Here is a 24,688-nt window from a genome sequence, read left to right as displayed (position 1 = left end):
AAAGTAGATTATTCTTGGGGGAAAAAAAACATCGTTGAAAACAGGATTAAGGTAAAAATGTTTGTCATGTCAGTCAATTACAAATTTAATTTAGCCTCTCGCAAAGAGTATCTGGCACACGATGTTGATACTCGCGGTATAATCGATAAAGGGATACGTTTAATTCGAAAGCACCTCCGTTCGTTACGAGGCTTGTCGTCGTTGTCGAGTTGATATCTCGTGACGAGATATCGCGCGTCTTTACCTCGAAATCAATTTCCAAGCGTACGTACCTACGGCTGCAAACGCATCGTCTAATGGGCTTACTTCGAATCTAATTATCAAGCGCGTACACTTTACTCCGGGTCTAATTATCGGCGTGTTGCCGCGTCACAAAGGGTTGTGTACACGCTTTACGTGGACTGGGTCAAAGACGTCATGCGCCATAGGGAACGAACGAATCCGCGGTAAGTGGCAATTCCGATATACAGAGGTAACGGGTCTTTTGTCGAGCATCAAACTCCGACTCTGTACAGGGTGTTCGCCGATGAAAATTCTTGTTTTGTCGTGGGAACAATGGCTCTTTCAGTATTATTATACTTGACCTCGATCTCTTCCGTGAGCGCGTATTAATTTCAAATGCTCGCAACTCTGATACGGATTGGTTATTTCGTTCTTATTTATTGACACAAGCCGTTTCTACAAAACGGATAATCGCGATATTTCTCTTGCTTTTCGACCCGTTAACGCGCCGATGATCGTATAACGGTGCGAGCAGATAATCGGAGTTAAATCGTTTCCACTTGTTCATTGTCGATGCACCAGTCAAAACGTACAAATTGAAACTGTAAACCGTGCGGGTCTCTAAACAGCAAACACGCTAGATAACTCGCTTTCTCCAGCTTTCGTTTCGAGCTTCCACGATCGACATTACGTAAACCAGAAATTACGAAACGATCCAGGTCCAGTTTATTTTTCGTACGATTCGTAGAGCAATCTGCTTTCAAATTCGATCGACGATCGGTTCATTTACACGCCGGCAATTAATGCCCGTCCATCGTGCCCACCCACGCCATAACAGCGCTTCCCTGCTAATTGTGAATTAATGCTCGCATATTATCGACGAGCTTGTATTTTACAGCGCATCTTCTTGCCCGCTTGCTATTACGTGTAATTCGATTTAGCCGTTTACTCGAGCGAAAAGTTGTCAACCCGAGACCAAATTCGATTAACGATAACAGCGAAATGCCACGGATGGGGCAACAGACATTTTCTTCAGGATGTAAGTCTTTTGCCTCGCGAAAAAACTTGGGTCATCGATCAATTTTTAATTTATAACATTTCTGTTGTATCAGAGATAATCTTACTTTGGAGGTGAAAATATGTATGTTCTTCATACCACCAAATTAATTTTAAAAGAATCAATTTATCGCCTATTCAAGATTCGGAATTCACGGCCTATCGATAGGAAAATGGATAACCGCAATTTCCAAACGGGACTAATACAACGTTCATTTAGGCATCATTGTGTGTATAAACACGTTTGGTGCAGCTACGCATCCGGAATATTTCAGAGGATTTATCGTCCCGCCGTCTCTGGGAGTCGGCCTATTTTCGAGGACAAATCAATTTTTCCACGGTATTCGGAGTCGCCGTAATTTCCGCAGATCTTGCGGTTTCCTGTTGACATATTTTCCGTTGTCAGATATCTTCTTCGTGGAAGCGGATCGACGCTAAACTGTTTATGCAGAAAAAAGGATTGCCGGGAACAAGCATATGCGCTTTTGGGCGAATTCGGTTTTTACCTTTAGCCTCGTCATGACCCAGGTTACTCCTCTTTCTGACTTTGACTACACTTTATACGTATAAATTTCTACTTCGTGTTCTTTATTCATTGATCGTATAGAGGTACAGGAAATCATGAATAAGTGGACTTAATTTAAGGAAGTAAAAATCAACACGATATAAAAAACTGAATTATGCGGCGTTCGATCCACGATCGGTGACATAATTTTTCGTTCAAGACGCAGTTTCGCACGCGTGTACGACAGCGTCACGAGTGTGTCTCGTTCGTCCGTGTACATGCATTACGCTCGTCTCATGCAGCACGTGAGATCCGGCACTGATTCATCGTTGTGGCACACTCGTCAATTACATTCCGCTTAATCCATTCGCGATCCGCGCTGCTGCGATTCGAGATCTCTGTTCCAATTGTCGTCCGTTCTTAATCGCGCGAGTTCGCGTGAGCCCGATGACTTTATAGCGCGGTTAGCCCCTCCTGCTTCCTCGTCAATGTTTAACTGCTTTGGCTCCGACGATGTTCGCTAATCGCTAAGAGAGTCCAAACTTTGCACGATCGTGGAGGACATTAAAAGTAACGTTACCGCGGAATTGTCTGCACCGTTTTGAGGGAAAAATTTATTAATTACCTCCTCTTAGCTGTAGTCGGAATCACTAATTCGTTTATCTTGATGAAGCAGTAGAACTTTTTATGAATCAACACGTGTAGGTTTTCTTTTTAAGTAAGGATATTTTTATGACTCGAAAAGAGTTGCACTTGTTTCGGAGACTCATGCGAAATAAAAGTTAAACACGTGCGATAACTCTTTTATGAGAAATCAGCAGTCGTGAGATTATTCCTTTCTGCCTAAGCGATAACAGTTCTTACTAATCGCGTATCAAAAATTCTTAACCCGCTTGCATCGGACAGTGTCATAATGCGGTAAATTTGCCCGTATCGTACCACACGGATGACGACATACTCTGTCAAACTATGTAAAGTATTATTACGAACGATCTTCTCCAATTTCGTTTCAGGCGAGTGCGGTAATATTTCTGTTTAAAATTAATCCTGTAACGTTTACCAAATTTAACAAAGTTTCGCCGGTGAACCGAAATTCGATACCCTCCCTAAAACGAGATTCAATCGATGAAGAGCATCACGTGCAATTATTCAGTGGCGCTTTACGAAACTGGGAAATCACCCTGAATGCTTAGCAACGTGTTAACTTACTTCAGACATGAACGCTGTTTACATAGGCACCCGAGAAATTTGTACGCTATCGCAATTAGTAGTTGAAAGTGTAAACCCGAAGTTGCAGTTTCTTGGCTGCTTAATCGTTCGACCGTGGCAGTTAATATCGTCGAATAATTGGAAAGCTCGCGAGCAAGCTTTCAGTCGCGTCGACAAAGCAGTGTGTCCGTTTTTTGTACGTGATTATTTAATCGACGACAAGTTTCGGATATTTAAAAGTGGCTAAGTACTTTCGTTTTCGAGCGTTGGCTCTCCTCTCTGTTCTTTCTTCGTAGCCAAGAAACGGTGAGAGGTAGCGAGGTTTCGTGACGACACCGCAATTCTTGTCACGAAGCTGACGTTTATAAGCAGGGTATCTTTGTTCTCGCTGAAGTAACACGCATACGAATTCGGCCGATGACGAGTTTCCACGTAGCCTCGGTTATCTCGAAGCTTTGAACCCTGTAAATAGGCCTGTTACGGAAATCGTGCGTTAACTCTAGTTAAAATGTCGTTTCGCCAATATTGATAAACTAAAAATTGACGGGCACGGCTTTGTGCACGCTAATAATCAGCGACCATAATACCGCAACAACCGCACACGTAGTTAGCCCACAAATCTGGCCAATCCAATTTCTCACGGTGAAGTACAATCAACGGGGTTGCCCGATACGGAATTATCGCACGGTCACACGATTCCGTCAAAATGAAAGCGAACATAAAGAGATTAACGCGAAATTAACATCTTCTTTAACGGGTGAGTTATTTGGAAACGTGTAAACACTCTGAGCAATGTTAAAAAGAACTTGTTGACCAACCCAACATATTGCCAATACGAAATTTTCCGTCGTCGCAGCTCCGTCTGACGCGGTATCATAAGTCTATCGTATTAATAACACGAGACATCGGTCTCGGAGCTTAAATATGAATCCTCGTCTTCGCTAATTAGCGTTTTATGATGTCACGGTGTTAATGGGTTAAACATCGGGTGCTCGCGTACAAGCCAAACAAAGTATCGATTAAATAATGCAATCTGCATCGTGGAACACACATAGACGTTTTACCTTTTGTTCTGTTACAGGGAAGAACCTCTACAATAACGAGCATGTAGCAATTAAAATGGTGAGTTCATTAAAATTTGAAAGCAGTTACTTTCAACGATAAAAGTAAAAAAACGGGACACGCGGAAATCGTTTAATTGCCATTAACAATTTGACTTCGAGTTAAAGTTACTCAGGTCCCGAGAGAAACCTCGTTACGTGTCATTAACGCGACATAATCTTTCTGCCAGAGTACTGCTCTAACATTTTCTTTTGTTTGGTCACTTTCGCAGGAACCAATGAGGACGAAGGCGCCGCAGCTACACTTAGAATATGGATTTTACAAATTATTAGGTACACACGGTGAGTAACGAATTTATAACTTAACGAGCAATTCGATTCGTACGAAATGATATCTAATGTCTGGTTAACTTTTCTGTGGAATCGTGCAGAAGGTATACCGGAGGTATACTACTTTGGTCCATGTGGGAAATACAACGCTATCGTGATGGAACTTCTCGGACCTAGCCTGGAGGACCTGTTCGACCTCTGCGGTAGGAGGTTTACCCTGAAGACCGTTCTCAACATCGCCATACAACTTGTAAGTGGAATCGATCGATCACTTTCGACGAATATCCGCTCGTACAGGGATAGACTTTCGCGGTATACCAAAAATTTGCTCCCTTCTCGTACATTAATACCTTCCTTCTTTGCACAGCTTCATAGGATAGAATACGTTCATAGTCGACATTTGATCTACCGTGATATCAAGCCGGAAAACTTCCTAATAGGACGAAGCACAACCAAACGTGAGAAGATTATTCACATCATAGATTTTGGACTGGCCAAACAGTACATAGACTTGCAAACGAATAAACACATACCGTATCGGGAACACAAAAGCCTTACGGGCACGGCGCGTTACATGAGCATCAACACGCATTTTGGAAAAGGTAACTTTTACTTTATACGCTTAAGGCATTAACTTTGATCATAATTTTGGATAGGAACATAGATATCGCGAACAATGGGACGATCAACCGGTGTCGGACCATCTTGAAACTTAACCGCGTACAATAGGTCTACGTCCGGAGAAAGTTATAAGCGCGCATACGTTGACACGCTGTGTTTAATCCGCGATTTAGGCTCGTTTCGATTTTGCTCTAACCGTTGTCTAGCAAATATCTCTGATTGTTAGTTAACTCTCGGGGCGCTGAAACAGTGCCAATTAAAATTTAATTTTAGATTTTGACTCTTGATATATTCCGTTCGATTAAAAATTTCGACGTTGCATAGTCTCGTAAGTTTTGATCACGATTGGTCGAACGTTGTGAATTGCAAAGTATATATTTACGAAAGTTTAAGTACGGTTGCATCGCATGACGGAGGTTTAAATCGTAATTGAATTATCGAATTAGCAAAGTCTATTTCGCTCGTTGAACGATGATTTTAACGAAAAAGGATGGCAGACGATGCAAATGTGTTTTCTTTTTCTCTTTGCAATCAGAGCAGAGCAGAAGGGACGACTTGGAGGCGTTAGGACACATGTTCATGTACTTCCTGCGCGGTAGCCTTCCCTGGCAAGGACTGAAAGCGGACACGTTGAAAGAACGATATCAGAAAATCGGCGATACGAAGCGGAACACTCCGATCGAGGTACTCTGCGAAGGTCATCCCGAAGAAATGGCTACGTACTTGCGATACGTCCGTAGACTGGACTTCTTCGAGACGCCCGACTACGAGTACCTGAGGAACCTCTTCCATGACTTGTACGAGAAACGAGGCTTCGTCAACGACGGCGAATTCGATTGGACTGGCAAGACGATGGTGCGTGATCCATTGCTCAAATGACGGAGTATACATTCCTTTTTCTTTTTCTTCGTATCTTTTTGCAATGCATGCAAGAAAGGAAGACAGACTAATAGGAGAGTTCACGATGGTCAGATATGTCCTGGGACGAAACGTATCGTAAGAGTCGATATCGAGCCGACATCGGAGTTCTTTTTTTTTTCTTCTCTTAAATATCACAACGATTTCACTTCCATTATTAAAACGATGTACCATAATGTCGAGACTATTCTTAGCTTACGTAAATTAAAAGATTTTTACCAATATACACGAATATGGTTTCAATGAAGCGCTTCGAATATAAACAGACGGAGAAAGTTTCGAATCCTACAGATCTTGAAAGGTCTGAAACTCTTGAAATATTAATACTTGTCGAGAACGAAAAGCACGAAACATCCTACGCGTAATTGCTGACGGATAAAACGCGAAATTTTATGCAAACGCGCGTTCTTACATGGTTCTGAATGATTTATTTCGTTTACTCGTACGTACGTCTTTGCATCGTCTAGTATACTTATCGCGAACGCGTAAACTTTCGAGTCAAGAGTTTCTGGACTATCAAAAACTTTCAAGACTTTGGAGGTTCGGAAAAAATTCGGACCTCGAGGATGCTCGAATCGCTCGAGAGCTCGCAACAGGGAATTTCGAATATCCGACACTAGTTACACACGTAGCGTGCGCGATATGGTTTGCATCTGCCATAAAAAACTCCGAGATATCGTCTCTTCGGGGTAAGTAAGTCGTCCTGTGTATTCCTTCGGCGTCGTCTTCTCCGTCGTTTTGGTAAAAATCATATTTCACTTGACGATGTTTAACGTTTGCATGCTGCCCCCAATGTACCTCTAGCCATCCAACTTCGATCAACTTAGAGCTCTCAGGATGGCTCCTCCCTCTCACCTTGGCAAGACTAAATCCGATAAGGTGGGTGATACGTTACGCGAGCCTCCCATTTTATATTTTACCTTGTACGCGTGTTCAGACAGCTACTTTAATGAGAAACAAACTTTTCGTTAATGACAAAAGGATGCGGCTGCACCGATCTAGTTTTGTCTGAGAAGCGTATTCGTGCTCGAAAGAGTTCCTCGTAAAATTCACGGAACGATACTGGGAGCTTAAATAGAACCCTGTTTCGTGAAAAAAAAACGTGGAAAATGTTGTTTCATCCTCTGAAAATACGATGTCACATCTTGCTTCGACCGAGATTCGCATCAACTACATCCACCAGTACTGCACGAAATATTTGTGATCAGTACTTAGCACGTATATTTTTAACCTGCCACGCGTGTTACGTTCGATTGTTTTCATTTACACTCGCAGTAAGATTTTATCAGGATATTTATACGTTAGTATAGCCAGTGCATGCGGATCAATAATCCTTTACTCCGTTCTTGCTAAGTATTTTTCTAACCCTTTTCTAAAAAAAGAAAATTGAACGCTTTAACTATTATGATATGGATTTCTGATTACGTAGTTCGTACTTATATACTTGATTAAATTTACACCTACAGTTAACTAGATTGCTTTCTTCTTACAGCCTTAATACAGTAGACTTTCGTTATATTGCCACCTTCGCCAACGATGATCCATAGACGTAATATCGAAGAAGATCAGTTTATAGTTAATTCCGAGTACATTTCGTTGCTGTTATAACGAGAGTTTACTGTATACGTACATATTTGTATATGATTTTAATCCCTTTATTTCGATAAGAATATATGTTCTACCTCCCTGCAGTGTTGAAGAGCAGTGTTCGAAATAATAACGTTGAACTACCTTCAATTACCATTTTATTCCTGGTTCCAAGTATGTTATACAGAAATTCGTCTATTTGTGTATATATACGTATGTAGTAACGAAATTCACTTCTATAATGGAATATTTACGTTTCGTTTTTCAGTCAACGCCTGTCGGATCCATGCAGACTGGACAAGAAATTATCGTATCGCCGAATCGTGATCGGCATCCTTACAAGGTACGCCTATAAATATTTATAACCCTTTCTTTTTTTTCTTTTCGAAGAAAACGAGCATGAATGTGTGAAGCTTAGCTATTTCAAATAACAGCATGAGTATATACACCTCATTGGGTATACGGAATAGATTTATATTTTTTTAATATTTCTTTTAATCGGTCACGCGAGAAAGCTTGTCAAAATGAATCGAAACAATAATCGGGGAACAATTTATGATTCTAAAAAGTTACATTCCATAGTTTTTGTCCTTCTGAAAGATTCTGTTATATACACGATTTTGTTTCTTTGCGAAACATGGAAATCGTCGATGTGTAGGAATGCGATGATTTTGAGGAGGATATAGTCCTCACGGTGGATGAGGTTAACATCGAAATGCAAGGCAACTATGTAAGCCAACCAAATTTTTTAACGCGTTTTTCGTCTTTACTTCTTCATGCATGTCTTTTTATTTTATCGAAAGTCAACCGACGGTGTTCACGCGAATAAACCGATTTTTCTATTAAAACGTCGAGGTTGAATGCATGTATGAAGAAGTGACTTAGAACACACCGTATTTAAACATCCCCTTTTTGGCAATCCTCTAGTATCGTTTTTGTCATTGACGATCAATTTTAATGTAGCTAGTTGCGTATGTAGTTTACGAGTATGTATCATGGTAAATTGTAAGCGAAATTAGTCGGGAATATTTATTGCTATTCATTCACGTGTATATTGTGCACATCAACGTTAAACGATTCATCGTAAAGATGTATTCGCAAGGAAACTCGTTTTAGTATGATATGCGACAAGCGTGCATTAGGTGATATCTGACGAAATCTATTTGATAATTTTTGTTGATGTTTGGCGCATTGAAACTTGGACAATTTAGTGCTTGTTCCTTTAGGATGTGACAGGTCCAGGGGTGGGAGGCGGGAATGGTAAAGGGGTGGGAACCACGTGGCCAGATACTGTGAAGCAATCAGGAGCCGGTGGTACGTTGACGCCTGCTGATAGGCACGGTTCTGTGCAGGTGAGTCGACCTAGCGATCCTTGTGTCGTCCATTATCTGTCTATCTCTTATCTGTCCAATAAATCATTTTTCTTCTTTTCGAGTTCTGTCTGCGAAGTCCGTTTGGTTCGATCAAAAACTCCACGCGTTATCAATTATTTTCTTACGATATCAATTTATTTAAAACGATACTTTGGTGCTGTTTGTGAGAAGTTGATTATCGAGGGAGTTGTTCAAGATCTCTGTATTTCTTTGTGACTGACACGAGCACTTTGCATAAAAGTAAACGTCGATATCTGTTAAAATAAATCGTCGAGCGATATTACCTTTATGGTCGGGTATTTTGCTCGTTTTATAAAATCTCCGATTATGTTTCTGTTCGAAAAATAAAAAACAACGCATCCTTGTCCACTTCACCTATTCTCTCCCATTATTTTCCACTTTCATAGCCCAGATGATGTCCAGACGCGTCTGCAAGTAAACAGTTCGCTCTATTTCTAGACAAAGCATCAACGGATTATGGTCAGTTCGAAGTCGATGCGAATTGGTTTGTCGTGGCATGCGGACGTTTGTTTCGTTGATCGATTTACCTCTGATTCTGTTACTCTTCACTAATCCATCGTACCGCCATAATCGCGATCTGTTTTTCGGTTGACCGCGCTTTTCGAGCCTCGTAAATCATAACTCATACGTTGCGTTTTATCCAAGTGTAACATGTTAACCGAGTTGATTAGCCATGTTTTAGAGTTTTACTTCGTTTTGTATTAACAGTACCTCATGAATACAAAGTGCCGCTTGTCTCACGTAAATTTATGGTTTTAGCCCTTTCAGAGTAGAAACTTCTACGCGTGTATATACGTATATATGTTTATCACGTGTAGTTTTGTAGAACGTTGTATGTATATGTACATATTTTAAGTTCACGGTATACAAAATTCCATTGTTCGTTACATTTTTCTTCCGCTACTTTCAACTTTTATCATTTGTTTGTACGATTGAACGCATTAGTAACGATGTTTCGTGTATTTAGGTGGTGTCCTCGACGAACGGTGAATTAGCCAACGACGATCCTACTGCAGGACACTCGAATACACCGATTACAGCACCTCAAGAAGTGGACATGGTGGACGAAACCAAGTTAGTATTACAATTGCTTCATTAATTTCTTTCACCGATAGAGCACAGTCTTCCTACGTTGACATTAAAAAGATTAAGAATGTAGAGTAAAAGCGAACTTAACACTTTTGTAAATAGTGCATGCACTTAGAGATCTGCATCCGTAAATCATCGTGAATGACTTTCGCTAATGCGATAGGAGACGAATAGTACCTCATTGATCAAGTTATTGTTTCACTACCTCGATAGGACTTTATTATTTCTGCGTTATGCATGAATGTACGTTAAATATCCTGTCTATCCTCTTTCAGAAACAAGTGTTTGCCGACAAAAAAGCGTTGTCGTGGCTGTGGAAAGATCCTACGTCGAAGTTTATATCCTTCTACGTCCAACGTCGATCCTAGACAGATCCCTAAACCTGGTTTATTACTCAAACACGAGTGGTCATTGTAGAACTTCCTTCTATGCAATATAAAAAAAAATAATTTTCGATAACTATTCGATTGTACACGTATCATTTAATATCCTCTTCTTTCTTCTTCCATACCCTATGCACACGATATCGCATGAACTAGTATTCTGAAACTACTTAAAAATTATTTAGCTGACAGGGGTTGTATGATTTTTGGAATATACTACACTGAAACTGTACATTTATAAGGGATATATCGAATCATTGTTCCAAAAATAATACATTCCTCTTGGAAAGATCATCTGTTTTTCATGTTTGTTGATCCTGAATAATAAATATTATGTAGCAGATTGGTTCGAGAAAGCAAGCTCTCGACTTTGCCGCCGCTTTGGAATGTTTTGTCGTGGTTGCATGTTGGTGTCATAGCGTAAGGCGGTCAAAAAGAAGACGACTCTAAGTCCTATTAGTGTTTGCTTTATTTGCAGATGCTGTTGCTTCTTCAAACGGAAGAAGAAGAAAAGTGGAAGACAAAAGTGACTGTCTGTTATCGTCGATCTTAGGGGGGCAATACAGTGTGCGTGTAATAGTACAGGTGATGTTGGGAAACGTGTCGCGGCAGTGCGACTCTATAGAAGACGAGATGGTACCGTGGACAGAGAAGCTGCAGGCGATACGGAAAGTGAGGCCGTTACTTTGCTACGTGCCGGAAGTCGATCTGCTTCTCAGGATTCGGTGGTGAACGCCATCGTCACGATGTCATGCCGTCGACGTTATCAAATTAAACCACCATACAGCCATCGTTACTACTGCTACTACTATTGCTATTATTCTCATTATTATTATTATTATTATGATTATTATTATCATCACGATTAACTTTTGCTCTTCTTCTTTTTCCTCTTATTATTATTATTATTACGATTAATCTATTATTATTATTTTCATTATTTTATTATTATTATTATTACTACAATTATCATTGTCATTATCTGTACGATTATCGTTCAATGGTCCAACATCGTTGTCAATGTCGATGTTACCGATTATAATGCTGTAAACCTGTCACTGCTGATTGAGAAAAAAGAACAGTTGGATTGTTCAGTGCCGGCAAATCAGTCCACCTACGTGTGCATGCGGTAAAAGAAGGAATTGACGTGCCGATGGTGAAAGAACGTGTTTGTGCCTACGACTCTCTCTCGTCTTGTACCACACGGTGGCGCTCTCGAAACAACGCCGTTCATTGCTACGTGTATTACGATACACGTACTAAATCGTAAACGAATTGAGGCTGAGATTTCATTTTATTCGAAAAGAAAAGAAAATCTGTCCTGGATTAACGAGCGTAGCGTACTCCTGCTTCTATCGAAATTTCAACGTACAAAAACACGATTTGTCGAGATAGGGGCGACTGGAAAGGCATGAAACTGAAATGATAACACGTTTACGTATGCTTACTGGTAACATCGCGAGTACGAGAACGCATCGAGTGAGGCAAGGTATTTAAATTCCTAATCATGTTACATTTCGAATATTTCTTTCGTATATTGTTCGTTGAATAATCGAGTCTTAGATGGGCTTTCTTACGTACTCGAAGGTTCCGAATTTTTCTTTGTCTTTATCGAATGAAAAATCGATCAATGACACGTGTGTATTATTCTTTTTATGAATTTATAACAGTATTAAAGCTTTATCAGTAGGTAGCTACGAAGATCGTGCTGAAATCGCATTCATTATATTTTAGTTAATGTTCTTTCTTTTTTAACTATATTATTTTTCATTACGATTTTTTTACGCCTACACTGCCTATCGTTGTTCTACGTAAGTACACGATTATACGTGAAGTTAATCTACATTTGACTGTACATAAAATATATTCGAGAACTATTTTGCTACGAAGCCATACCGTACTTTATATTTCTTAGTATTTCCGTCAATCGTATATCATTTAACGAGCTTCGTGATACTTCGAGGTGGTTGTTCAAGCGTTTTGATCGATACACGAAGGGGAGGAACAAAGACGATTGTAATTTTGCACGCGGATCGATTTTTCGGTTTCATGCCTTCCGTGTAATTACCTTGTAAGAAAATGTTATACGTCGCAGAAGCAATTCAAATCACATTTTATATAACATATCGAATCAAAGAAAATGAAAAAAAGCATAAGGATTATTGTCTGTAGATTGTATTATCTACTCGAACATAGATCAACGAACGTATATGGTACGTGTCGATACAGTTGATCGTTGTTCTACAAAACGCGATGATTCAAAACAGTGTCTTGAATCAACACTTATCGTGTACGAGAGGACCCGTTTATTTCAGCGAAATTTTTTTATCCTTGGAACACGCGTGTAACACATAGATTAAACTATTTAGAAATGTAACGAAAAGAGAACCAAAGTATGCCTGTAATTGAATATATATTTACGTCAATATAGGTTTCATTTTAAAGCAATCGAATACTTTTATCGTCTGTGTTTAAACACTACGAACGAGAACAGAATTTTCCTTCGAACTACAGAAGTCAAGAAAAAGGGAAGAAAAATGTATAAAGAAAGTGATATCTAGCGTACAATACCGCGAACTTTCGTGGAAAATTTCGATGACTTACTACAATCCGCTCTCGTTATATAGCTACGGATCAGCTACGACAGAAAATTATTCAAATTCATAATATTTTAGATTGATCTAACGTTCAGCGTTTGACGGAAAATTGTCCAATTTATAGTGTATCAATATGCGTGAATGTAGCAATATATCGAGGGTCTACTGTAGTACATCCCACGAAGTAGCGAAATGTTATATACAAATTTCTATGGATGTTCTCGAAAAGACATTCGAGCAATCAACAGATACTTAACGCGAAACATACATGTGAAATAGAAGAAGAAGAAGAAGAAGACGAAGAAGATGTAGAAGAAAGAGAAGAAGAAAAGGATCTTTGTCAGCCCTGCCGATTAAACGAACAAGTAAAAAAGTATATCGATATTACGAAGTTTTGTTACAAATTTGGAACGATCGTTCGCCTCCGTCGAAGCAAAACTTTTAGATCAATCTTTTTATTCGGTTAACTCGAGAATTTTTCGATGATAATCACGCTGTACGACACGCGAATACGTACGAAATCTGTCGCACATTCAAGGACTTGTATTGTTCGTTTATTTGCAGACTGATAAATAATAAAGTGATTTAAGTACACGTTAATCTGAAATTCTTTACATTTCGAAGTTAGGTAGAACTCCCTGATGATACATGTTTAGAAGATACACGATATAGATTTTAAGATAACGAAAATGTTCTCGCCAACTATGACACGTCACAAAACGTCCTTTTATTCTTTGCTAATCGTTTATATCGAGAACAGAAATATACAGAGAGATAGATTTTCTAAAAAAATACAAAGAAAAAAACAAAACATGTTCATATCTATAAATATTACCGATAACGTTATACTACACATAGATGTACAAAAAAGTAAAAAGATTATTATTCGAAAGTAAACACATGTATCGCCATAAGTTATATCAGTAGATGCAATCGTAAATATACTGTCGTTAACTGATAAAGGCAATAATGATAATGAAAGATGAAACTGTTGCGCTAATGTCTTTGCGTCTCGTTAGATCGTCGTTGATTGATAAAAGAGGCAAAAGAAGAGCGAAAATGAAACTGGTTAGAGTAACAATCGATGTGTACAGTTCTTTCGTCATTGAATAAAATATCGTCCACTCGAAGAGAGAGTGACCACAAATTTGTAACAAAACGAACTCGCTAATCAACTAAATTTAAAAAAATCTGTTTAATCGGCTAGTCAGCACAGATTTTTTTCTTCTTTGCAATCGGAAAAGTTGAATCGTCTATCAATGCGATACCACTTTGATCAACCATATTACTTTGAAGTTAGGTCGACGATTACATTCATAGTTTTGTTTATTATGGTACCGAATTTTTAGACGAATAAATTTTATGTACTTTTTATAGTAAAATTTCAGTGAGCACGCATTAGACCTTCGACCAAATCATTTCTAATCTCAAACAGGTTAACGCATTGATTACCACAGTAGAAATAGTCATGTTTAATAATAGTAATATAACGAGAGTCTACTGTATTCCAAGTTTTTTCATTATTTTATCGAAATAAATTGGTAGGGAATCTCCATGGTAATCAGTGAGTTACAGAAAAAGCGGCGTAAGCAAGAACATGTCATTCGTCTCCGCGTGAAGTCGGCGAGCGTTAAGTTTACGGTGTTCGAAGATCCGAACTCGTACTAATTAGTCTGGCCAACGATTTCGTACGACTATCAAGTCGTATCAATGCACACCGTGTTAGCGTACCCGTACACATTGTATTCGATGACCAGAACAATGAAAAATGAAAACGATCGATGTACTTAGAGAGAGCGTATCACGAAGCGCTGCGCCATCCTTCTTCACACCTGATATCACGCTGTCATTACCCATCGGATGTCTTGAAGTAATACGCTTAAAATGGAAATACGAGCTAAACCATTAAACTCTGTGGATTTCCTCTCTCTCGTTGTATCAGTATCTTCCCACTGAATGCTAAAACCGGGAGCATTGTTCCTTTTTGTAAGCTTGCCAGAGCAAGTGATCGTCGAACAATCGTCGGACGTTACGTTTCTTGTACAGTGGCGGGAGAAAGAGCGAATGCAACCGACATAAAGAAGAGAGAATGATCGTAGGAGAATGCGAATCGAGAGAAAGCGGAAGAAAGAAGAACCGAATGGTGGAGTGAAAGAACCGTGAGAAAGAAGAGAACAAAAGCCACAAGGAAGGACGTTTGTCCCTTGCTGCGGATGTTTTCACGCGTAGAAACAGAATGAACCTCGGTGTTATTCGAATACTTAAGCCAATGTTTCAAGCGTTTCTTTGCGTTTATAAACGGTGCCGTCTGTAAGCATGATCTCTTAATCAAATCCAAATTTCGTGATTAGTATGCTCTGGGTGCGGCGAAACACGTGGTATAAGTAGACGTAGATTTATTTTTTGTTTGGATACAAATTAAAATTGTAGCGCCATTATTCTATCCTTACAAGATTGCCACACGTTACATCGTCACTCATTATATGACCATATGTTAGATTTCCACACAATTTTCTCTATGCTCCGGATTGCTATCGCTACGCGTTCTATTATCACGCGTTAGAACATCACATGCGAGCGTTAGATGCCACGCATTATATTGCTATGCATTATGCAACCACCCGTTGTACTGCCACACGATATATCGTCACGCGTTACAAGTCTAGGTTTCCCGCGATTCATTCTACAATTTAATCTTTTAACGACTAATTGTCCTGCACTACTTGTACCACATTTTCGTCATATCCTGTATAATAATTTATGAATTTCGAACTTTAGAAATCCGCGCGAAAAGAATCAGGTGTGAAAGTATGAGCGAAAGAAAGAGCGAAAGAGAGAGAGAGTGGGTCTCGTGAAAACGAAAGACTCCGTATTTATAAAGTCACCCTGCCACAAATCGTTGGCTCGGTTATGCTGCAACTATGTTGCAATTTAGCTTGTAGTTTTTTTAGTCGACTTTTCATGCGTCACCAGTTTTTAAATACAACACGACTGACTGCTGGTTAAGTATGGTTGTGAACGAACAAGGAAGAAATGTTTTCCTATCCGACTCAGGATGGTATCTTCTTTTTTGTGTCCTTTTACTTTATTTCTCTTTGTTCTAGTACTCGTTGTACGGGAAGGCTGTTATCCTCGTCCGAACGACGAAACAATCCCATTATTAATGATGAGACGACGAGTTCGAAAGCGATTATTTGTATATTTGTAAATTGGTGCGAATAGGTCGGACCAAGATCATCGTGTGTATGTGTCTTTCATTTCCTCGCTTGTAATAAGTTGCAATTATTATTCGCGAACGAAGGACATGAATACGTCGTGTCGAGACTTGAATTGGTCGCAAAACAATGCATAGGAAATACGCGAATTTTTCTTACGCTTTCATTTTTAATTCACTTACGTTTAACTAGATATTTTTCTACGTATCTGTCGTGATATTTGGTTTTTTAATCGTATCTTTTGTCGTCCGTGTCGTGTCCTATGCATAATGTTTTGGGATCTTTTTCAAGTTATCCCATTGTATCTTTAACTCGCTTTCGTTGCAAAGCGACAGACAACTATCTTCGAATGATAATTTTTACTTTTGTTTTCCTAAATGTTCGTTTCGAAATGTTAGCGACGTTTAATTAAAAAATTGCATTGAACCGTGTAACCAATGTGTCGTGCTTTCATTAGTGATGTTTTTATTCGCGACACCGCAAACGTGATTTAGATAATATTGCCTTTTAGCGTCTTAACTATTATCGTTTTTCTAGCGTGTATCCGTTGCTAATGGATTATGTAGCTTGTGTTCAATGATTATTTGCCACTTGTACGGAATTGGCAGCTCATGCGCGTTACACGATTAGTGTGCCCATGTATAATGAATGTGTGATTGATGCTGTTATAGAAATTTTGAAATGTTTATCGATATAGTGGGGAGACCGCTGTGCTATGAGAAACAGAAACAAATCGAGCGCCGATTTAATTTTGTAAATAGAAATTTATTGGAATGGATAGGGCGTACGCGAACGAAGGACACGAGAAGTTAATGAAAATGTGAAATGTTGGGTATCAGAGGAGATGTATCAGCTTCAAATTATATAAACATTATATATAATTATATATATTTATATAATTATATGATTATATATAAATATATAATTATATACATATACATATATATACATGAACTATATCAGTAATGGCGATTAATGACATTAATAAGCTGTATTATTATGGTAATTATAACTGTCACGCGATGGACAGCGACCGACTAATTTTATTACCACGTAATCTTAATAATGTCAGTGAAACGTGGATGTGTTCTTTGCGACGAAATCGGACGAAGAAGCATGAAATCATAATTATTCCATTTGCTAATTTATAGAGACAATTTAAAGATATCAAATATGCTTCGAAGTGTTTTGTCCATTTCGTACATGTCTGTAAACACACACATACACATATACATACATACATACATGCATACATACTACTTCCATACACGAGAAAAGAAAAGCGATGTCCGAAGTTTTTGCGAGGATATTCAACATTAATGAAATGAAATTGTTCACTTTTAACGTGCTTTTGTTATAATATTAGTGGATTCGTTTTCTTTCCACTTATAAAACCAACAACCTATTAAAGACAAACAAAAAAAAAAAGAAATTAATGTACATAAAAATTAAATTGTTTGAATACTATTTCGATGGATTCTGTATTTATACGTCAGTAGGCGTAAAAATAAGAAGGCGGAGAGTGGTTTACATCTTAATAGTGAAAAATACGAGACTGAAAGACGTACTGGACCATTAAAAATTTCAAGTGTTACATTCGCGTAATATGTATAAACGATATAATTTATGATACGGAAATAAGTATTCGTTAGTCTTGTTGAACGAATGTGCACCTCTCTCCCCTACATTAATACATTTTTATCGTACTTGTAAGCTGTGATCGAAATCCTATCTTTCAACTCATAATCATTGGCTTATAAACTGTTATTTATCAAGTAATATACATATAAAACCGTCTGATAAAGTCGCTTTAATAGAATTGAAAAAGACATTGAGATTGCGCGAAATTTTTCCTTGTAAATATGTGTTGTGTCTGCACACTTAGAAAAAGGAGAAAAAAAAGAAGAGTTCTTATTGAATATCTTGGATGTTTTCTTTTTTCATTTATGTATTTCAACTATATATTTCGTTATACAATTCAGACTTGTTCTTCCCTCTTTTATACTTATTGCAAAAAACAATTGTATTAAAAACTTTGAGTTACATAATATTAACATAGTACATTGGTCGAATACAAAATATTAAATTTATAAATTACATATTTCATTTCAAGAGATTATTTCGCATATATTTTCTATAGGGAATAATTATATATAAATAATTAATAATTCATTAATAGTTTAATAATGATTTTAAGCCTGTGCTTCTGCTCTTTCTTGATCTGTATCCCCTTGAGACATTTTCAAAATGGTCTCAATATTAATTGTTTCTCTATGTTTTTCTAACATTTCTATTAAATGTGGATTTTCCATTAACATAAAATGGGAAGCAGAAATAAGATTTACAATTAGCTTCTTCATAATATTTATATTTCTTAGAGATTTATTTGTTTTCTCTTTATTTCTGAAAAATGAAAAGAGAAATAAGTTGAAAATATTGATATACAGTTCCGTGCACAAGTACTTACAATGCTATCTCAGGATTTGTTTCTTGTAATTTTTTGCTGCATATTTCTTCCTGCTCCTTTAAAAACTTTTTGTAATCAAATAATGCATTTTGGCATTGGATTTTTAACTTCACCTGCTTCTTCACAGCATTTTCTATGTCCTTTTGTAATGACAAAATAGTATCATTAAGAGTAAATAACTTACGCATATAAGCATAAATCTTTCTAAAACAAAGTATCGAAATTATAATGCATTAACTCTTTGAATTTTACAATTGCCACTAAGGCAACATTTAAAATGCAGAAACAAAATTTTCAAATGCAAAAAATGAATTCTAATACTAAAATACATAGTTTCTATTATAATTTCTTACTCTTGCATATTAGCATCTCCCTGTCTTCCTGCTAAAATTTCTTGAATAGTATAGGAGTGGGACATCAATTTAAATGCCCTGTCATTTTGAAGTAATCGGACTGTTTCCGTCTGTAAGTCTTCTATCGTACGTTCTATCTCATCTTCAGGTTCTTCATTTTCCATTACTGAAACGATAACAAATAATTTCATACGATCAAATTAGCTTTTCCGCTTAAACATTAATACAACATACCGTATCTAGTTTTTGCTTTAAGCCATAATAATCTGGCAGTTAATCGTTTCAGCAACTTTCGTGTGTCGCTAATTTTTTCCTCGATAGGTTTAAAATCATCTAACGACACCGCACCGATAGGAAAGTTTGAAACACTTTTATTTAAACTTAGAACAGCATTTTCTAAATTATTATATGCCAACATTTTGTAAAAATTTTATTTTAAAATATTCACACTGAAAACAAGAGAGGTTATACTCTGACCGGGTACGTTTATAATAGAATTCTAGCTAAATTAAACAATTTCGTAATCTTATATGAATAGAGTCTTTAAAACAGATCGTTACATCGTAGAGAATCATTTTAATAAATCGAAAAAATTAGTTAAAATATATTTGTATATCTTTTTAACGTTTACATCACTACAAGTTTTCAGACGCTTCGCGCTAGCTCTATCTGGCGAAGGGTGTAGTATTAACTGAACATCCTATAGGTAAAGGGTAACATGGATAGTAACATGGTAATTTATTTACGGCGTTACTATAATATGCGTGAAATAACATCGAACTGCAGTATTAATTAATTTTGGGATGTCTTGACTTTATCAATTTTTAACCATTCTTAGTCTAATTCTAATCAGACGTACATGAGCCGCCTATGTCAATTCTACTGCGCATGCAAAGTGTAATATTTCGACACTTTGACGACGTAGTATGGTTCCTGAGGCATTTACAAACAAATTTCTATTAGGGTTTGATGCGTTTTGATACCTCATAAAGCCAGAAAAGCAATTTTTGTCGAATTCGGTCGAAAACGGTACAGGTGGCGCCATCTAGCGGCGAGCGGCGGAACTACGAAACACTAAAATTTTGATTTTCTCGAAAACTAGGGACTTTTACGAAATTCTGAGATATACAAATTGTTCCTTGTCGCCTACGGAATCGAACGAATCTAATTATAGCTTGCTAGGACCATTATTAAAGAAAATAGAAAAATAGCCCATTTCATGGACTAAAAAATTGCCGTCCATCTAGCGGTGAAAGTTGGAACTACAAAAATAGAAAATCTCGATTTTCTCGAAAACTAGGAACTTTTCCGAAATTCTGAGATATACAAATTGTTCCTTGTGGCCTAAGGAATCGAACGAATCTAATTATAGCCTGCTAGAACCATTATTAAAGAAAATAAAAAAAATGTCATTTTATGGAGAAAATTTGTGGCGCCATCTAGCGGTGAAACTGCGAACTAAACTGAAAAAACGTATGCCCGAACACGCAGTATAAAGTCAAATAAAAATTGATTTTCTGGCCTTAATAGGCAAAAAAATGATTAACTTATTCAACAAAAATTGCTTTAAATTGTCTAAAGAAGCATACTATGTCGTAAAAGTTGCGAAATATTACTTTTTATATTTTTCCTTAACGCGTGTACGGGCATACGTTTTTTCAGTTTAGTTCGCAGTTTCGCCGCTAGATGGCGCCACAAATTTTCTCCATAAAATGACATTTTTTTTATTTTCTTTAATAATGGACCTAGCAGGCTATAATTAGATTCGTTCGATTCCTTAGGCCACAAGGAACAATTTGTATATCTCGGAATTTTGGAAAAGTCCCTAGTTTTCGAGAAAATCGAGATTTTCTATTTTTGTAGTTCCAACTTTCACCGCTAGATGGACGGCAATTTTTTAGTCCATGAAATGGGCTATTTTTCTATTTTCATTAATAATGGTCCTAGCAAGCTATAATTAGATTCGTTCGATTCCGTAGGCGACAAGGAAGAATTTGTATATCTCAGAATTTCGGAAAAGTCCCTAGTTTTCGAGAAAATCAAAATTTTAGTGTTTCGTAGTTCCGCCGCTCGCCGCTAGATGGCGCCACCTGTACCGTTTTCGACCGAATTCGACAAAAATTGCTTTTCTGGCTTTATGAAGCATCAAAACACATCAAACCCTAATAGAAATTTGTTTCTAAATGCCTCAGGAACCATACTACGTCGTCAAAGTGCCGAAATATTAATTTTTTTATTTTCCTTATATGCGTGTCCGGACCCTCGTTCTTTATGTTTAGTTCACCCGTTTCGCCGCTAGATGGAAGCCAATTTTTTAGTCCATAAACTGCACTATTTGTAAAAGTTTGCTACTGTGCATGGGGTCAAAGTTCAAAATTGACCATTAATTTCCAGGAGTGTATTTCAGCCCAGAGTGAAATTTTTTCACCTCTTAAACCTGAACGGCTCAATTGTTCTCGATATGTCCAAGAATATTTTTTGGATGAATATATATGTGTAAAACTGTATATTAAGGCAAATAGTTTCATAAAAATAAAACAGCATGGTACCGAATAATGTTATTGAAAATTATAAAATATTAGTCGCCGTTAATTTCCTATCCCTTTTATCAAAATTTTTAGATATTTATTTCTAGCTCACTTTTGACTCTTGGCTTATAATATAATCATATTATATCGATAGTTTGGCGAGTGATCATATTCCGTGTTACTCGTTGCTATAATAACCCGTTCGATGACAACAAAAGTTCGCTTTAACTCGCGTCCGCCATGAAACTAAATCCTTTGAATTGATTCAAAAGCTTGATTAGCATGTTGATTGCTGCTGGTAGATGTACATATGTGTGCGCGTGTCTCATAGCATACAGGAGATGTATGCTCCTTTCACCATTCAAGACGTAACGTGTCCATATCTGTTCGACAAATTGCTCTCGTTGTGAATCGACAGTTCTATCGATTTGGTTATGAATTTCAAATATTGCCGCAATTAGCGGCATTCATGGAGAACATTTTTAGTATACCGAGACAGATTGCTTTATTTAGAGGAACAGTTAAAAGAGAAAAAGAATTAAATTATCCACTACCCTTGTAAAAAGTTTCAACGCGACGACGTCCAAATTTTTCTTCAGAATTTCTCTGAAGTACCCGGGCTAAAACGTAGCGAACGTCGTATTTTTATTTTCAATTAAAAGAAATGGAAACTTAGGTACTTGGGTCTCGTTCGCTACGAAGTTTATCGAAGAAATTAAGTTGATTATTTATAATTAACGGAAGGCGAGGAAATAGTAATGTTGATCAACGATAATTGAATGACCAAACGAATAAATATGAACAGATTAAAGCGGAGATCTCGCAGCGCGCGGCGATATAAATCGTTCGTCATTATTCTACTCTCAGGTTTAGTTCGGAGTAATCGTCGGTAAGCAGAGTACGATACATCAGTGGGCAAATCGATTAATCACTTCCGCTCCTCGACATTAATTTGCCATAAAACATTGGTTTACGATCCTGGGTCCGGCCACGTCAGCAGTTACGCGTGCTCCTTTGCTCGCAACAAATAATAGTAAGAGGAGATGGCGGTAGCATGCTAACCGCAAATGATCCTCGGATACGCGTGTTCTTGTTACGCGTGCAGTTCCAAACAATTTGCATGGCTGGGCGCATCTCGAGTCGTGCCAGCAGATTTTGTTGCGGCAAAAAGCCGTATCAGTTTCTAATTAAACCACTTGCCAATCTATTCGTATAATAACCCAAGCTGGCGTTGCTTCGCGATTAAAACGATCGTTGGTAAAATTGTTCTCGAGATGTTTTCAGGTTCGTTGCGGAAGCGTCCCGAAAAGCGAAGAGAGGAAGCACCAAGATGAAAATAGTTTCGCCGTTGTTTCGACGTTGTAGTACTTGCTCGAGCCTGTTAAAACGACTCTATCAAACGTTGTTGCGGCCTATTTGAACGTTGACGATAATCCGTGCTTTGCGAGAATTATTTTTTTCGAGGAGATACGCTTTTTCTTCTTATCGAAACTTGATTGCGACTGCACGAGAGTTTGCGAAAAGTCAAGTGCACGTAAGTTAATCAAGGGAACTAGGAAGCCGCAAACGTCAAAGGATTTACGGAAGCGGAACGTCACAGAGACGAGTTAATCTGTCGCGTATGTTACGGCTACTTAATCGCGACGCTGTGTCAGGCGATGTCAGTCATCGTGAACCGATTCGACGGAGTTATTTTTTGATTCCTCGGACTTTGAGGGGGTGCGTTACCGGCGAAAGGGAACGAGAGATCGTCGATAACTTTTTCTGCGCGCGTTTTGTTTCATAAATTGTATTTTTCATTGCCTTTATTTATCGCGCAATCGTTTCGCTAACATTTATTGATTTCAGGTTTTTATCAATAAAGCGAGTAAAATAAACGAAACACAAAACGCTGCTGCTGACCGTGCTGCGAGAGCAATCATTTTTGAATTAGTTGGTATGTATTGCGATACTGGCTTTATCTGTGTTTTTCTCACTTGTTATCAGGTATGCACGTGGAACGTACGCGCAGATTATAATACTGAAACAACGCGCGTTCTGTATTGCACGGCAATTTTATCGATGGAAAAAAAACATTGTGATATTCGAAACACTCATTATGTTCGATAAAATCGGAAGCGCGAAGGAACTGACAATACGCGTACAGGATCGAAACAATTCGGACCAGGATTAATAACAAATATTTGGTCAATGAAAACGACCGATATTATTTAACCATCTGGTAATGCACGATTTTATAAGTCGACGAAGAATATTTCGAGCTATTTGATTCGGTTTATAATGGAGCTTCTATGCTTCAAATTCCGATTACCACTCAAACCGATATAAATTGTTTGTCCGTCCGTGAATTTTCGTTTACTGGAGAACAGTTAATTTCTATTATTAATAAACGCGATTTTGTTTGGTTCTATCGATGTATGGAAGAAGAATGGGCATGCCAATTCGCACCGCTAGGCAACCACCATGTAGTGCGAGGTGATAAATTCGCGTATCTCGCCGGTCTGGTCATCGTTCAGCGTATTTCAATGGAAAGGGAAAATTATTGTTACTTTCAATTACCTAAGATTCCGCTCGTTCGTAAATTTGACGGCGAAAAGGGCGATAAACGCGAATAATTTCGCCGCTGACGTCGCGAAAGCGCGTGTCTTCCAATTTCGTCTGGTTCCATTAAATCGTCGCACGATCCCAGCGCGGTTACTCGAACCTCTCGTTTTAATCTCCCTCGACGATGTTATCGTCCGCTCGATTTGCTTTACACGCGGCAGCGTGCAATCACCGACCAAAAAGCGTAACATCAAACCGGCCGTTGTACGACGGGACCGCGTGCAAACGCGCGACTCGCGAACGCTCGCGGTACCAGAACCGGACAGCCTGTCTTTAACAAGCTCTCCGCCGTTTTGCAAAGGTAATTGGTAAAAAGGTATAATAATTTGAGGACGGTCCGCATCCTGCGAGAGAGGAGTCGTCGAAAGGGTGGCTAATCGGCGGCGTAAGCTGCGCTCTATTTAATTTGCGTGGACGGCGACGGCATAAGGTTACACACCGGGTCCCTCGCTCTTTGAGGTCGGCCGTTGGACGGCGGTCGGTGGTCGTGGGCGTAGACGGCATACACGAACGCGTGTATGCAACGGGAACTGCAACAGAACATGGACC

At 38.3% G+C, this 24,688-nt stretch overlaps 2 protein-coding genes across 13 annotated transcripts in view; one reads left to right on the top strand and one right to left on the bottom strand.

The window, feature by feature from the left end:
- gish (casein kinase I gish) overlaps positions 1-12,823 on the top strand; it is a 38,315-nt gene extending 25,492 nt beyond the window's left edge. For 4 of the 12 annotated variants that reach the window (XM_076538128.1, XM_076538127.1, XM_076538126.1 and 1 more), the window contains exons 3-11: positions 4,074-4,114; positions 4,326-4,395; positions 4,485-4,633; positions 4,751-4,985; positions 5,540-5,859; positions 7,778-7,852; positions 8,736-8,861; positions 9,871-9,977; positions 10,268-10,454. In XM_076538128.1, coding sequence (XP_076394243.1) covers positions 4,074-4,114; positions 4,326-4,395; positions 4,485-4,633; positions 4,751-4,985; positions 5,540-5,859; positions 7,778-7,852; positions 8,736-8,861; positions 9,871-9,977; positions 10,268-10,409 — 1,265 coding nt within the window. In that variant the 3' untranslated portion in view covers positions 10,410-10,454. Of the gene's footprint in view, positions 1-4,073; positions 4,115-4,325; positions 4,396-4,484; positions 4,634-4,750; positions 4,986-5,539; positions 5,860-6,726; positions 6,802-7,777; positions 7,853-8,167; positions 8,240-8,735; positions 8,862-9,870; positions 9,978-10,267; positions 10,455-10,835 lie in introns of those variants that run through there. The other 8 variants (XM_076538136.1, XM_076538133.1, XM_076538131.1 and 5 more) reach the window with 8 other exon arrangements.
- Positions 12,824-18,106: 5,283 nt separating this feature from the next.
- LOC100877647 (uncharacterized) lies at positions 18,107-19,701 on the bottom strand. The gene is made up of 4 exons (XM_003701546.3): positions 19,242-19,701; positions 19,008-19,173; positions 18,655-18,858; positions 18,107-18,590 (listed from the first exon to the last, which is right to left on the bottom strand). Exons 1-4 carry the CDS (start codon positions 19,423-19,425, stop codon positions 18,380-18,382), a joined length of 765 nt encoding a protein of 254 aa, XP_003701594.1. The 5' UTR covers positions 19,426-19,701; the 3' UTR covers positions 18,107-18,379.
- Between the last annotated feature and the right edge of the window lie 4,987 nt (positions 19,702-24,688).

This window comes from Megachile rotundata, chromosome 12, assembly GCF_050947335.1.
Source record: "Megachile rotundata isolate GNS110a chromosome 12, iyMegRotu1, whole genome shotgun sequence".
NCBI classification, from domain to species: Eukaryota; Metazoa; Arthropoda; class Insecta; order Hymenoptera; family Megachilidae; genus Megachile; species Megachile rotundata.
The sequence above is the reverse complement of the archived record's forward strand: the minus strand, read 5'-3'. Positions and strand labels throughout refer to the sequence as shown.